At 37.9% G+C, this 14,752-nt stretch overlaps 2 protein-coding genes and 1 pseudogene across 3 annotated transcripts in view; 1 reads left to right on the top strand and 2 right to left on the bottom strand.

The window, feature by feature from the left end:
• Positions 1 to 431: 431 nt before the first annotated feature.
• On the bottom strand, positions 432 to 1,408 carry LOC136278262 (uncharacterized; annotated as a pseudogene).
• Positions 1,409 to 2,757: 1,349 nt separating this feature from the next.
• On the bottom strand, positions 2,758 to 6,934 carry LOC131774731 (DNA damage-regulated autophagy modulator protein 1). The gene is made up of 2 exons (XM_059090806.2): positions 6,380 to 6,934; positions 2,758 to 4,199 (listed from the first exon to the last, which is right to left on the bottom strand). The coding sequence occupies exons 1-2, from the start codon at positions 6,743 to 6,745 to the stop codon at positions 3,747 to 3,749; spliced, it is 819 nt and encodes a 272-aa protein (XP_058946789.1). The 5' UTR covers positions 6,746 to 6,934; the 3' UTR covers positions 2,758 to 3,746.
• A 3,769-nt stretch (positions 6,935 to 10,703) lies between these two features.
• Positions 10,704 to 14,752, top strand: part of LOC131774729 (stAR-related lipid transfer protein 13) — a 34,596-nt gene continuing 30,547 nt past the window's right edge. The window contains exon 1 of one of the 2 annotated variants that reach the window (XM_059090791.2): positions 10,704 to 10,923. In XM_059090791.2, coding sequence (XP_058946774.2) covers positions 10,803 to 10,923 — 121 coding nt within the window. In that variant the 5' untranslated portion in view covers positions 10,704 to 10,802. The remainder of the gene's footprint in view (positions 10,924 to 14,752) is intronic. The other variant, XM_059090794.2, reaches the window with a different exon arrangement.

The raw sequence follows: 14,752 nt of genomic DNA, 5'->3' as shown, positions 1-14,752 counted from the left end.
AACAAATATGCCCAAAGTTATTTCCTGCTCTACTTAGCCTTTTTTTTTCTTTTTGGGTTCATGCAAGGTTCTGTTTCACCAAAAGCCCCAGCCGCATATGTTACACCCTCGCCACGGATCCTCAGATCTTCATCGCGCTGTTTAGCTTGTCACCTAGCAACTCTGTATTTCTTGTGCTGGTGTTGCACTCTCTTCTCTGCCTGTTTAACTCTCTCTGAATCCCTTCTCCTGGCTTCCATCTTGGCATTATCACTCACAGTGAGCCCAACCTTCTCCATGACAGCGTGCTTTGTGGAAGCACCGCCACTGAAATGTAAGGCAGCTGAAGAAGCAGCCAACTGCACTCTCCTTTTGCAGTACCACTTGTGTTTAGGACATTTGTTCCACACCAGGGAGTTGATGGACTCGATAGCACTCAGAGTATAACCAGGCTAGCATCTAGCAAGAAGGGCAGAATCTGTGAGCCTGTCATAAATCTTGACAAGACTGGTGCCTTTCTCATTGGGCAGCTTCAGGCAGTGGAACAATCCATCCAGAATCTCAGTTTTCATCGACTGCACAGCTTGGTCCCTCTCTTCAGTGGTTGTAATTTCTCTGTTTACATTGTTACGAATTGCCTTGCCATAATTCTTTTTCAGTTTCTCGATTGCAGCCTTTTCAGTCTTCCATTTCTTCCATAAATTGGTTTTACATCCTTCAGTTTCACTGAGGATTTTTGAAATTCATAAAGTGCTTTCCAGAGCCGCTTTTGGACGTGTCCAATGCAGTCTAATTTCATGACCCTGTCACAGCCTGCAGTTCCAGCTAAGTGATCCTCTTCCCACTTCTCAAAACCTTCTGATGCTTTCCAGGTAACATACTCTTGGTCACTGTTTTGAAGATTTTCATAATGGTGACAAGTGTCACAGGCACCATAAATGCTCCATATAGCGTTATACGCTTTCGAGTCCCCATCAGAAATCATCCACGTGTACCTGATAAAGTCCTGCTCACTTCTTCCCCACATCCTTTTGGCACATTCCATCTCCATACTTGGGCTGGGGCCTTTATAAGAGCCTTCACAATGATAAGTTTGGTACCACTGTTCAAACTGGTCTTCAATCAGACTTGACTTCTTTTGTAAGCACATACCACAGGTTTTTGAAATAATTTCAAGGTCCAACACTTTGCCAGTTGCAGCAGAAATAACAAATCCAACGCAGTGATTAGCAGTATAACCTCATTTTGACCATGAACCATCAAAACTTACAACTACTGGCGACTTCGCTAGAGTTGTAACTCCTCGTAGCTGTGTATCCAGGCCTAAAAAATAACTTGTACATTTGGAATGAACTACGGGAACGTGGAACAGAGTGTTCCCTTTTACGTTTAAGCCTAGAAAATTTGGTTGCTTTGAATTGGTTACCATGGCAACGGAAAAACAATCTTCAAAACAACGCCGTTTTTTGACTCTGCAAAAGAATTTTTGTAAAAACAAACAACAAATTCAAAATCTAGATAGATTCAAGTAAATATTTTTCAAAAAAAAATTGGGCCCCCTTAAAGATGTTGGAATAACCTTTTTATTTCTAAAGGGACAACTCCATTCGGGTAGAAGGGAAACATTCATGAGTTCCGAAGCCTTTAATTCGCAATCTTCATTTAGGGGACACCTTAACCTCTTAAGACAAAACTGGCCACAAACAAGTGTACCTCAATCACAGTGATGACAGAATTTAGGAAATACAGCGACTGAGGCAATTAAAATATCTAAAGAACTGATGGAAAATGCAATATTTACAGGAAAAGAGCAATTGTCAGACCTCTTGCTATGGGCATGGGGCAATTTTCAGGAAATGACTGCATGAAGACTGAAACAGCCTGACATCACCAAAATTTTTGTCGACAGGGCAAGAGGCAGAGGGAATCTTGTGCCAGCTCTCGAAATGTACACAGTGTCCTCTCTTTATGGGAACGCAGCACACAACACCGCACAGATTTATGAATGTTATACATGGCTTTTCCAAATTTAGCGGATCCCAAGCCAGAGAAATGAAAAGAATATTTTTCCTGTTGTCATCTAGATATTAAAAAAATTAACAAACACCAACTCAAGCCTCTACTCAAGGGACACTTTGAATGCGAAAAAAGTTGCAACTGCTTGTAAAAGACGTTCACCTTGCAACGGAAGAGTAGCAAAGAGTTTACCTTAACATCACTTGATAAACTTTTTTTTATTTTTTTCCAGACGGTGCTTTTTGTTGCGTCAACAACAGTTTGGTTGTGATAAAAAGTGCTCTTTACTAAATGTGAAGTTCTCACTTCCAATTAACAAGCACAGCTGCACTGTAGGGGGGCGAGGGTAGTTACTTTTAAAATATGAAGGGACCAGTCATAATTTATCGCGGGGGGAGGGGGGTGGGGAGGTTGAGGGAATTTTTGGGGGATAGTACATGGTTTTCAGGAGCGGGGATCAGTCGTCGCCAACAGAGTATTAAGGAAGAACTACAGAAAATTGACCGTCAAGTAATAGCCAATGGGGAGAATCATAAGAATATTAAAGAGCCTTACGGGGGGGGAGGGGGGGAAATCAGGTAAGTTTTGTCGCGACACAACCAAAACCCTCCAACCACGCTCCCTCCTCCCATGACTGCGGCCCTCTAGCTAAGGGCAAGGTGAAAGCGAGTGCCCTTAGTTTGGACACATTTATTACATAAGCGTTGCAAACACCGCCAATGAATAATGTCTTTTCAGAAACAAAAACTGCAACAAAACGACTTTGTTCAAGTTTCCTAGTTGGAGCTTTTTTAATGCATTTTTGCAGGCACATACAGCCTAGAGGAAACTTCAATACAGTGTCCGAAACGACTTACATCAGTAACTGTGCAAGGAAAACATTTGACAGTGCAAAATGTTTGATACAGGCTAAGTATTTTCTGAATAAGTTACAATGAAAAGTGAAAAAAAAATTGTATAGCTAGTTGAAAATCAATGAGCATACATTTTAGCAAAAATAAACCGGTTTTTTATACTTGACTGTCAGACCTTTATAGAGAATAGCAGGTAATTTAGTGTTAACAACTGAGCGATTGACGAAGGGCTAACGCTCGAAACGTCAACTTTTTTACTCTTTACGGTGGCCAATTTACCTTTTCAACTCAGTTGTTAACACAAAGTACCTGCTTTACTCTCCCACCGACGCAGCACCACAGTTTCTCTAGAAATTCATCCCCTTTCTTTACAGAGAAACAGAGAAATAAGAATTACTACAAATAGAAAATAGAGGGTCACTTAATTACATTACGGTCTGTAAGAGTACGAATTGAAATGACTGATTCACCTATCGCAATTATTCAACTTAAAGTGGAAGCAATGAAGTGTTTTTTTAAATCCTGTTATTTTATCTTAGCATTGCGTAACAGAAGTTTCTGAAAAGAATCTGGGACAACTCATATATTCCGGGTTGCAAAATTTTATAATTTGCCCCCTCTTGTTCTTTAACCCGACTACCATTTCACCCTTTAAACAACCATATCATGTCGAGATTCAAAGTCATACACCAACATCTTAAGAAGAATTCTTCACATCATAGTATGTAGATGTATATCATTATTTTACAATTTTTGGTCCATTAATTGTTGAAATAAATAAATAATTTTAAAATAAATTAAATTTTTATCATAAATTCTGAAAAAACGCATTCACATCAAAAAATTTCGATAATTGATCTCCCTTAGTTTTATTATTACTGGTCAGTCATCAAATCATCATTCCTCCTCGCTGATATTGGTATAATCCAGTAAAGGACTGCCTTGTCGGGGCTCTTCGCACTTTGGCGTGCACTCAACGTGGAAGCTTATCTTTTGGAATTCCTCGAAAAATGTCATTCCAAAAAGACCAAAACAGAGTGCTGCAATCCACTCGCTTATATTACTGAGCACGTGCACGCTGTAGCCTGGATCCGAGGGTTGCCAGTTCGCCACAACGTGTTCGGACTGTTGACGAAACTCCTCGTAGGCAAATATCTCCGCTAAGAAGAAGAGAGAACCAAACACTGTAATGATGCAGGAAAGGATGAAGCGGATCGTGAAGAGGAATTGGGTGTTAATTCCTATCTGGGAAAGCTTATAAGTAAGACATGTCTGAATCCAACAGTAGACTGCTCCGCCAGCAAACAACAGAACTGCACCGGTGTCGTGAACGTAAATCATCGAGTCCTCCTGTCAATTAAAGAGCAGAGGTTTTAATCGAAGTCAAACATCACATAATAATAAACGGCTATCCATTTCAGTTCTATGCAAGCAAAATGTCGACCGAGACCCAGTTCCTCAAAGGGCGGATAAATCGCTATCCAGCGGATAACTGTTAACAAAACGTGCTGCACTATCCACCGGATATGAGATTTATCTAGATTGGGTGACGGCGCTTTTCCGTTAGTTAGTAGCTCGAAAAAATCCTTTCAGTCGCGACAGACTCGCGCTTTGGCTTATAGTCACTCACTTAAACTCACAAGATCTCATCGTTAATTCTAAAGCTGCTACAAATTCCCTTGTAAACTAGTCATGAGAATTTGGTGTTCGATCAAGGTAAAAACTTCAACCTGATAAGTTTGAGCGTTCTCATTACCTGTTTGCTGGAGTGTTTAAGGATATTATGAGGAGAAAATACTTTTTAATCACTAGCGGGAATTAAGGGTTACGAGAGCTGTTTGTTCAATATTGTTTGCTGGCTGATGTCCACGTGTTTTGTTAAGTCGTCATCAACAATTTTGTCATCTCGACTAGAATTCCTAGTTAATTCAGACAATCGAAAAGCTTTTAACGCCTGAAGAAGAACCATCAGCGTGTTTTGTCCAGCCACTTTTTCGGACTATCACAAAATTTCGAAAAATTCAATAAAATATATTTTTTAACCTGATTATTGGTTCTTTAAAGAGAGATGTCCTTTATAAGATTCTTCTTGTAATTTCATCCTATAGGTAATGGAAACTGCAAAACAAATCTTGCTTCATATGATGACGAGTACAGAAAAAATATTTGAATCAGCAAAATCCGAAAAGAAACCCATTTTGTGTAACCATGGTTTAAGTTGTATGCATTCTAAATCGTTCTTGCTTTTTTTCTCGAAAAAATATATCGGCAAACCGATCAAATACTATGGAACAAATTTATAAGAGAGGATATCGTTGTAATATGTTGTACATTTTCATTCATGCATTTTTAAACAAACGGGAATTATACATATTAAGTATCCGTCCACGCCAACGAAAGCCAAGGATGATTAAAGAATAACATTTTTGATACGATTTTTTTCCAATTTTATTTCGAACTTGAACTGCGCCGAAGTAAACCGATAATTTGAATATTTCAGTAGACGGAAGAAAGTACTTTCCATTAATACAAATTCTCACAGGTTGCCGTCTTTAAAGCCGAGAGATATTAACAAGTGAAATTTTAATTCAAATTCCCTAGCCTCGTTTGTTTTTATTAGGAAGTTTCGATTCAAGAGATAACGAATGGCTATCGTTTGATAATAGAAACTTGAAATAATGACATTTTCTAGGTAACCATTAGTGATCATTAAAAATCAAAACTTTGGGTGTTAAATGGAATCATGATGAAAAAACTGGAAGGCTTCGAAAGAATAAACGCCCACAATTTGTAGGCAAAAAATTTGAATATTGTGGTAGGAAATCCTCTAGTTGCCAGGTGATTTCAGCTATATTCTTTTTGAAAAAGTAGTTTCTACTGTACTTTTATATGAACGTTAAGATTTGTGATAAAATGAATCAATAGATGGAACTTCAGTGAATTGCTTGGGAGACCAATTCGCAAGCCAATTGTTCCCAAGAGAAAACAGGAGTTAGTATTCCCAATTGGCCAAAAAACGCTTCTGTAACATACAGAAAATAAATTACACAACGATGAATCTAGGTTGTCTTAGTGTAAATAAACCGCGCTGGCTGCGATGACGAGAGAAAATGGTGATACAAACCTCATTTTATTTTTCACAATTTTGAATCAGTGGGCAGGCTATTTGTCAATGAGACAGGTGAACAAACGAAACCTGACCTGCATAAATTAAGACAATTTGACACCGAATCTACTGACATTGCTATTTCAGAACTGTCGTAGAAAGTATCATGATCTTGTGTACTTTCTTAATCAGTACGCACAAAACGTGCAATTTAATAATACAGAGATATGGGCAGCGATATTTTTCCCCGTGTGGTCTCGTCCAGTATTTTCAAATCCTCAACCGTATATACAGAATGACTTTATTGACGATCACAACATTAAGTGTCGCATCACAGTCGCATGAATGTAGAAGACATTTTTAAACCTAAATTCAAAATAATTATTAGTTTCACGTGCCTAAGTACACCGAAAAATGGACTCACCTCGTTCGATGGAAAATTAGCGATAATCGTTCCTCCAAACGCGCTGACAAGTCCGAAGCCCAAACCAAACTTGTTCAACCGGCTGAGACGAAGATCCGACGATTCAAAGCCCTTGGTCAGCATTTGGAATTGAAGGTAACGAACAAACACGCTCACAGCCAGAAGAAGCGCGGAGAAATTGAAGAACTCCGAGAACAGATTTGCTTCTGGAATCCGTGCACCTGTATCGCTGATGGCGGGAACGAATGGATAGATGTGATTCAGCGAGACGGCGATAGTGTAACATAGCAGGAAGGTAAATGATGTGAAAAGCGCCCAGAATACAGGTAGGTAGCCGAACCCAGGCGAAAGATCAAGTTTGATCATAGCTGTTGATCCGCGTGCTGTTGGAGTTTCAGGAATACGAAAGTATTAAAAATCTACATCACTGAAGGAGAAAGTGTTCACCGGAGCAGCGGACAGTCGACTGTTAAACAAATTTTGATTCTATGTCAGATGGCCGTACAACTCTTCTATTTGGCGCTGAGGAATACAGAAAGTACTGTCTCATATGCAAATTTTGGACAACTGACAAAAGCTGAGTTAAGAAACAACCACACTGGCCGCTGACAATTAAGCCGAACTCATAGAAAGGTGATTGGTTGAGAAACCAAATATAATTTACTATTCATAAACATTGATCAAAAGACAAAAGATTCTCGCTCGAATAAACGAAAGAAAGATTTTGGTTTCAATTTCATCTTTTTCAGTTCTATTCGATGTATAATGTTTCCCGTAATTGATTTCCAGGTAAAGACCGGAATTAAACATGTTAACCTGAAGAGGAAACTTTCCGATATTAGCCTCTCTCTTTGATTTTTAATTAATCGGTTCTGCCATGAGTTCTGAAGCAATTAATAATTCATATGTGTTCAAATTGCATTTCATTTTATTACCAGAATCTTCCTAGTGAGTTGGTTACAGAATTGTTATTTAAACAAATTCTTTGAGATAAAATAAAAATATCGCGATGCAGCGCTCTTTAAAAAGGTTACTGCAAGTTCTTCTTACGATCACAAGCGATTCGCATGTTGCTTAAAACAGGCTAATCCGTGTATTTATGATTTGCATTCGAGCGAACCAAAAATAATCAGGACCCCTGATGATAAAAATAATGCTTTGGAAATAGTTTATAAACCCAGTTGTACCACGCTGCGGGTGACCGCGATAATTTTGTTTTCTGGAAATCATTTTTGTCAGTCTGTTTTTATTATTTGACATTTTCGCATTGGATCTTAATGATTTAAAGTAGGAAAATTGTTTTGGTGATCAACCGGCTGATATCCTACCACTTAAATCGGGTTGTATCAGTTCACGGGCTTGTGAGATGCAAGTTGCGGTGACTTATATTATGAGATATAATTTCAAAAACTCGATAACTGTTCTTTTTTTTTTTGTTCTCATACTGAAGTGGGCCGCGTGAATCTTATAGTCATTAATGGTAACCCTATCACTGAGTAATTTTCCCCCAAAGCTCTGAAATTTAACCCCGTATTACTCAGGGATTTTCCCCTATAGCCGAAATACTTTTTCTTGTACTGGTTTGTGCAGTTACGTGAAGTTGATAAGTTGCTTAATTTTTCTGGTGTTGTCGGGATAGTCTATTGCTTGTAAGAAGACGTAGTTATTGGAAAATCACTTCTTATAGAGCTAGTTTAATAAAGAGGTCGAGAATTTTGGTCAAATTTAACCTCTCTTGACTATGTCAGTCAAACTCATATCAATGATGTCATAGTTTGTAGGAGATTCTTATTATTTAGTAATGTATGTTTTAATTTAAGTATCTTCATTAATTTGTAAGAGGGCCATTAGTTTAATAATATTTTAATACTATTTCGTACCACCCTCGAGTTCATTAATTTGATACTTTACTTACTGAATTTCCTCACTGAACTATACGATGGAAAACTACAAGCACGAAGTAAACAAAGCATTCAAACATCGGCAACCAGAAATCTAATTCACAGCTGCGCGATGCCAAAAAAATTATCTTGGTACATTCATGGTAGCTCAATGATATTTCAAGTATTTGTGCAGTTAAATTCAAATTGTAAAACGAGCATTTCCAACTGGAGATGACATGAATGATTTGGAAACATGTTTTGCAAACCTACAAATGTTGTTTGTCATACGACTGATTATTTTAATGTATCACTTTATTTCGTCTAATTTTGCTAAACTAATAACAAGCTTATGTTAGAGGAACAATTTCTCAGCCTTATGCCCTGTACATGATACGCCGGACGGAACAATCTGAGAATTGTTTTCGGGAAGGGCAAACCAAGGCACGTAGCCAAAGTGGTTGCTAGACAAGCTTAAAGTTGCTTTTATTAATAACCGCAGCCAAGAGATCATAAGGATCACTTGCCGCCGCACAACGCCTTTATAAGAATTAGCGAGTTTCAGACAAAACAAACAAACCAAATCAATTTTCTCACCAGAAATAACAAAACCAACCGGGAAAGTTAATTGAATGTGGCCTTAGTCAGACAAAAACAAAAAAAGATTAATCCATAAAATTCTAGGGATAAAATAAAGAGGGGAAAATAGTTCAAAGTACTTTTCTTGTTTGAATGTTTTACACGCTTTTCTTACAAAGATTGTGACCTTACAGCTCAGAGGTGTGCATGCCATGACGCTAACAAGGTAAAAATGGTGATGTGCATCGTAAAAGTAGCGGTTTTTTTACACAGACTCTCTGGCCTATTAAGCAGCCACGTATAAACAATACCGATGACCTCTTGCAAAAGGAGCATTGCAACAGGGTAGATATTGACAAATACCCTCCCGCAGACGTACACAGGTCACAGACGGACATTTCCTTGTAGTTATGATGTTTGTAAAAGTTTTGACTCACGTCTGAAGTTCAATGCGAAGCAAACGTTTTTTCAGTATGAAATAGCACGAGCGTTCTTCCATACTTTCGAAGATGATTGAGACTTTTGCAAAGATTTTACTAGTAATTTGAATTTTTATTAAATCATGTTCAAGACATTGAAACCGTAGCGTGAAACTGAATGATATCTTCATCCGCATTCACAGACTTGGACCTTTGGAAATAAAGGCGATTTTTACGCTCCGTCAAGGATTCATATTCTCACGGTGCTAATCTCATGGGTTGGACGAAAGCTCAGAAATAAGACATATTAAAGGGTTTTCCTCATTGGATAACAGTTTCAATCCGATGGATACAGCACACCTTGTCTCACCGGGAATCGCTCCTTGATCATACGCCAGGCCTTCATCATGTAATTTACAATTAGAAGTCTATCAAGCATAACCTCAAATCTGTTCATCAGGAAAGTCCAGCTAAATTCGGCGCAGATCAAACGGTAAATTGTGATGTTTTTTTTTTCCTGTTCTCCTCTCTCTGACGTGCGCTCATAAATGCTCAAAATTTTCTCGTAACATGCACGTCAATGATAAAATTATTTTCCCAGCTAAAGACAACTCCTCATCACTCCAACTGGCAGAGAATCCTTTGTGAAACTTCCCGGTAGCGATTTGACCACTTATTTATTCTAATATAAAAATAAACAGTAAATTAGGTTAGTTTGCATTATGAATTCCATTGACTGTTCTTTATTTCGCGCACAGTTTCTTGTTTAGTTATATCGATTTCTCTGTTTGCACCACTACAAGAACGTCTAAAGTCCTTCCGATTTCAAAACGTAAAGAAAATTCTTTGCGCAATTTCCACGTTTGTCATATCGATAAATCGCTCCCTGTTATGAAAACATTTGAATAATTTTTAAATGATAATTTTTGAAATAGTTCCTATTCATTTCTGACCTTCTCTTCAAACACCACTTAAAGTAATGTAGAACACTGATCAAAGGCTCCTTTTGTATGCGTGAATATTTATAGAAAATGTGAAAAAATTTAGCAGTCGAATACGACAACTCTGATCCTACAAATCACGCTTCAACTTTTTAATTTTTTTCTTACAATACACTATCAAACAGATAGTCAACTATGCATTTGATTATAAATAAATACTGTTCCGGCTGAAGGACATTTCTTCATTAAGTATCAAAATTGCAAACTGGTATCGAGAGAACATTATCAGTCTTATTTCGGGGAGAGTACGTCATTGGACCTGATCGCAACTGTATTAAAGTGCTAATGCGATTAAAGGCTAAACATAGTTCATATACGTTATTAGGATCACGCTTTACAAGTCTAAACAAAGTATCACTTCCTAGAATGTCGAGAATTTTCCCCGTGATGGCTAATACCACGTCTGGCTATATCTGCCTCACTAACTAAATAGAGCCAAGGGACACTTGTGTCAGTCGGTTGCCTCGCCATCACGTACACAGACCTTCAATTGGATGAAACAGACAGTCACAGATAATTACAAGGTTCGTTGAAAAACGAAAACATGAGTTCAATTTGGTGCTTGTTTTTCACGCACAAAGTCCACCGATTTAGTTCAAGAAGATCTTACAACTTTGAGACAAAGCCTAAGAAAAGAAGATTTAGCTTCTGGAAGTCAAAGAAAGGTAAGCCTAAATATCATGTCAACACGAACGCTGGTATCATTTAAGGCGGAGAGTATTTCCTAAAATGACTACCGTAGCCAGACTTGTTCCCCCTCTATGGCATTTGAGGTCTCCATTGTCCAAATCAAAGCCTTTTTCGAGATTTCGTTGTGATCCAGTGTCTCCGCAAAAGAACTGTAAGTCCGTTTACCCTATAATCACCAACAGAAAGATTAGACCAATGAAGGAACATTTGAGGCTGATAATTCAATCAAATGAGATACACGTATCTCAGAAAGTTAATAGCGCTAACTTATTGTGATGATCACGAGCTTTTAGGAAAAATCATCCTCCTGGTAGTTCTTCGGAAATTAACTGCCTCCTTCACCTGAGTGCGATTATAGATCGCCCTTAATTACCTTTACACGAGATAACGAATGTGTACTTTATTCAGCGCTACTATTCGCGTAGTTTTACGATCATATCTTTCTCTTGGCTACCCTTCTACTTTTTTTTTTTTGGGAAAAAAATAGTTACAAAAATAGAAACAAATCTAAATGGTTTGCATTCAAAATTATCATTGCCAAAGATTTGCACACGCGCAAAACTAAGTCTAATCCTATTCAAAATTAGAAGCACATGTGATGGAAAAAGCTTCCACGTGAGTATCACTTGTAACTCCCTTTGCACGAAGTTCTTTCTGTTTAGCCCGAGAAAAATTTGTAGGGTAGCATTAAAAATGCGCGTCCAGATATCTAAACGGACTGCTCACTTTGTTTTGTCTTTCAAATTGTCACGGTGATGAAGGATGCAATATTGTTTCCAATCTAAGCTTTCTTTTGAAGTTACAAATTGTTGTTCTTTTTTTGTACCGAACGGTTTAAATCATTGACCCTGAATGACTGAGATCGTTTTCTATTTCCTGGTTAGTATTAAAACTCTTCGTAAACGATTTTATTCAATGGGAGGTATTCAATCTTAATTTAAATTCTTTTGGTTCAAAGTTCCATACCAATATAAGCCTAAATCTTTTAAGAAAAACGAGATTCTTCCTCGTAAGCTCCTTTCGTGAACACAAATGTGCCGCCGACAAAAAAGGGCCTGTAAACTCCAAAAAAAATTATTGCATGTAATGTTTCTTGTCACAGTACTTCCAATAATTCATTTTACTTCGGGGGGCGTTTGATTATTTTGTTCATGGTAAATAATGATGTGCTCCAGCTTTAACAATATCATATCAAAATAAATTGAAACCTTATGGAATAATATCGAAAGGGATAATGTAAACCTGCGCGTTTTGTAGTTAAATATCTAACTTGATGCCAATTTTTGTTATATGATCTTCTTTTTTCGTTATTTCTTGGGCAAACTTACGAGTTTCCATTTCACTTTGAAAGACAGCCTGTTGATTTAAAAACGTGACACGGGACTGTTGTTTTCGTCAATTCACTGAAGCTGCAATACTAAGGATTCAAGTATCTCAAACGTTTTTCACTAAAAGATCTTTTGATCAAATATTTACGAGAGTGTGATCAATTTTAATTTTAGCAAAGTGACAATTCCATCTACAGTCTTTATACTGTAAAGTTTACCATTTGATAGATTAAATTTGTATTCAAGCACCACAGGTTTAATTCGAACTTTCACGTCTTAACTCTTTTGGTTCACTAATTGACATTCACCTCGATTCTGTTCGTGACAAACTGTTTGTACAGATGGATTATTGTCAGTTTAGATTGAGTTAAATGGTTCGGCAAGAGCGACACCACGGATTTGACGTCGTTCAAAACTATTTTTGCATCGGTATGCGGTGTTTTTTCTTCACAAATACCTCAAGGATTAACAAACACAGAGTGTATCCTGCAAGTTTACTCCTCTCTACTCTATGCTCGTTTGCGGTGATTTAACACTCTTGGTACTTCCTCAAAAGACTAAGGTTTTACCGTGGACACCCTACCGACAGGAAACTTAAGCAAATAGGTCGTCGTACCAATCATTTCCGATTCACTTTGATGAGAACCAAAAGCGAGGTATTTGAATCAAGTAGTTTATTTTTGTCCAAATTGGTGAAAAATAGTAACAATATTTTATCAGCATGATCAGTTGATATTTCTTTGTTACTGTTTACTGCAAGCTGCCGGTTTCTTATGAATCTTTGACAAAAACCGACTGTTTTAGTATTCAGTGTTTCTTTCTGATCTCATAGAGTTTCAAGCTAGCGGAACTCTTAGGTCCCAATGCTGAAAGGATTTCATAAACAAAAAAAAATTATAATGCTCTTGGTCGAAATAAGAAGATTTCGTAAGCTATTTTTGCAGATATTTAACCAGGAGTTTGGAAAAGATACGATCTAGTTATTGGGCAGGATCAGATTTTTGTCCCAGGGGTACATCAACAGAATGCACTCTTAAATCGGACGCGTATCGAAAGAAAACTGCATTAGTTCCATCATTAATCAGTGATTAAGTTTTCTATCGAAAGCTCACAGTATAATTTTCACGTAGTAACAACATTTACGATTGGCGCGGTTGTTTACAATGATAATGCGGCAACCGCTCAACCGGAAACAATATTAAAGATGTTTCGTCCAAGAATTTGGAATGGGCCAAGAATAGGAACCTATCATGAAATAACGTGATATTACAGTTTTCAGGTGTCTTATGGATGAGAGGTCAGTCATTATGGAACAAGTGAGCACGATGTTTAAGGGGAGAACGATTAAACCTTGCGGAACGTCCTAAGGTCACAACTGATCCACGAAAATGTCATCTCAGATGAAAGTTTTCGTTAGCTGCAAATGTCAGTTGAGGGTTTTATTCGTACGACAGGACGAACAGCTAATCTCGTGCATCCATAGCATTATAAAATCAGGAAACGCTTGTTTTGAGGCTAAGTTTTCGAGATCATTAGAAAGCTCTAACTCCCTCCCGGTGCAAACTGAGGGGAAAAGAAAAGAAAGATTTGCAACTCAGCAGATATCTAAGATTGCTCGCGGATGGTTCTGCAACCGAAAGCAGTTTTCACTTCTAACTGATCTATGATAAGTACGGATCATCATGCTATGCAGTGCGTCAGAAACGAAAACGTAATGGAGGTTACGATTCAGTGTCCCGTTTGAGGACGTGTCTTCATTATGTGTGGGCTTGGAATGAAGAGCCCCCCTGCAGGGATAAAAAGAAAATCGCAATTGCTTTACCAGCCTTGCTACGGTATGATTTCAAAGTATTACTTCAGTTTCCCCTCTTATAACACCGGGGAATGGGACAAAAAAGAAGGAAAAAGGAAAGAAATCATTTTGCTTATATTGTGGTACTGCCCCTCTTCTTCTCTTCGCGAGTGCAGAGGTCACTCAATGACAGGGCACTTGCGAAGCGTGGAATAAGGCACGCATTTTAACCGTATATTAAGAGCACATGCGCATTTGAAAAGAAGCTGTGAAATGGCTGTTCACACTCGAGTGATATCTCAGTTCGAGTACCTTTTTTAAGAACGCTATTTCAAATTTTCTACAGACACCTTTGAACTTTATCAGATCTTTGATCTCTCTGAAATAGACGCATGATAAGATGCCTTTCCATTGCTACTGACTTACTGAGACTTACCAACGACATACAAGGGAAAGTGTGAAAAAGGAAAAAAGACACGACTCCTGATTATTAACCGAAACACCACCCACCAGGAACATACATATAAAACATGAACCAAGCTCGATACCCTCCGCTCCTAACCCATTTTTCCAGACTGAATGAAATTAGGGATTAAACCACCGTAAGCAAACTCCCTTGTCTCGACTGGTTAACGAGTGCTTAATTTAAATGCCATACATAGTTGAATAACCTCTTTTCTTCCA

The sequence above is a fragment of the Pocillopora verrucosa genome, chromosome 14 (genome assembly GCF_036669915.1).
Source record: "Pocillopora verrucosa isolate sample1 chromosome 14, ASM3666991v2, whole genome shotgun sequence".
Taxonomy (NCBI): Eukaryota; Metazoa; Cnidaria; class Anthozoa; order Scleractinia; family Pocilloporidae; genus Pocillopora; species Pocillopora verrucosa.
Note: the sequence above shows the minus strand (reverse complement) of the source record. Positions and strands in the feature narration are given on the sequence as shown.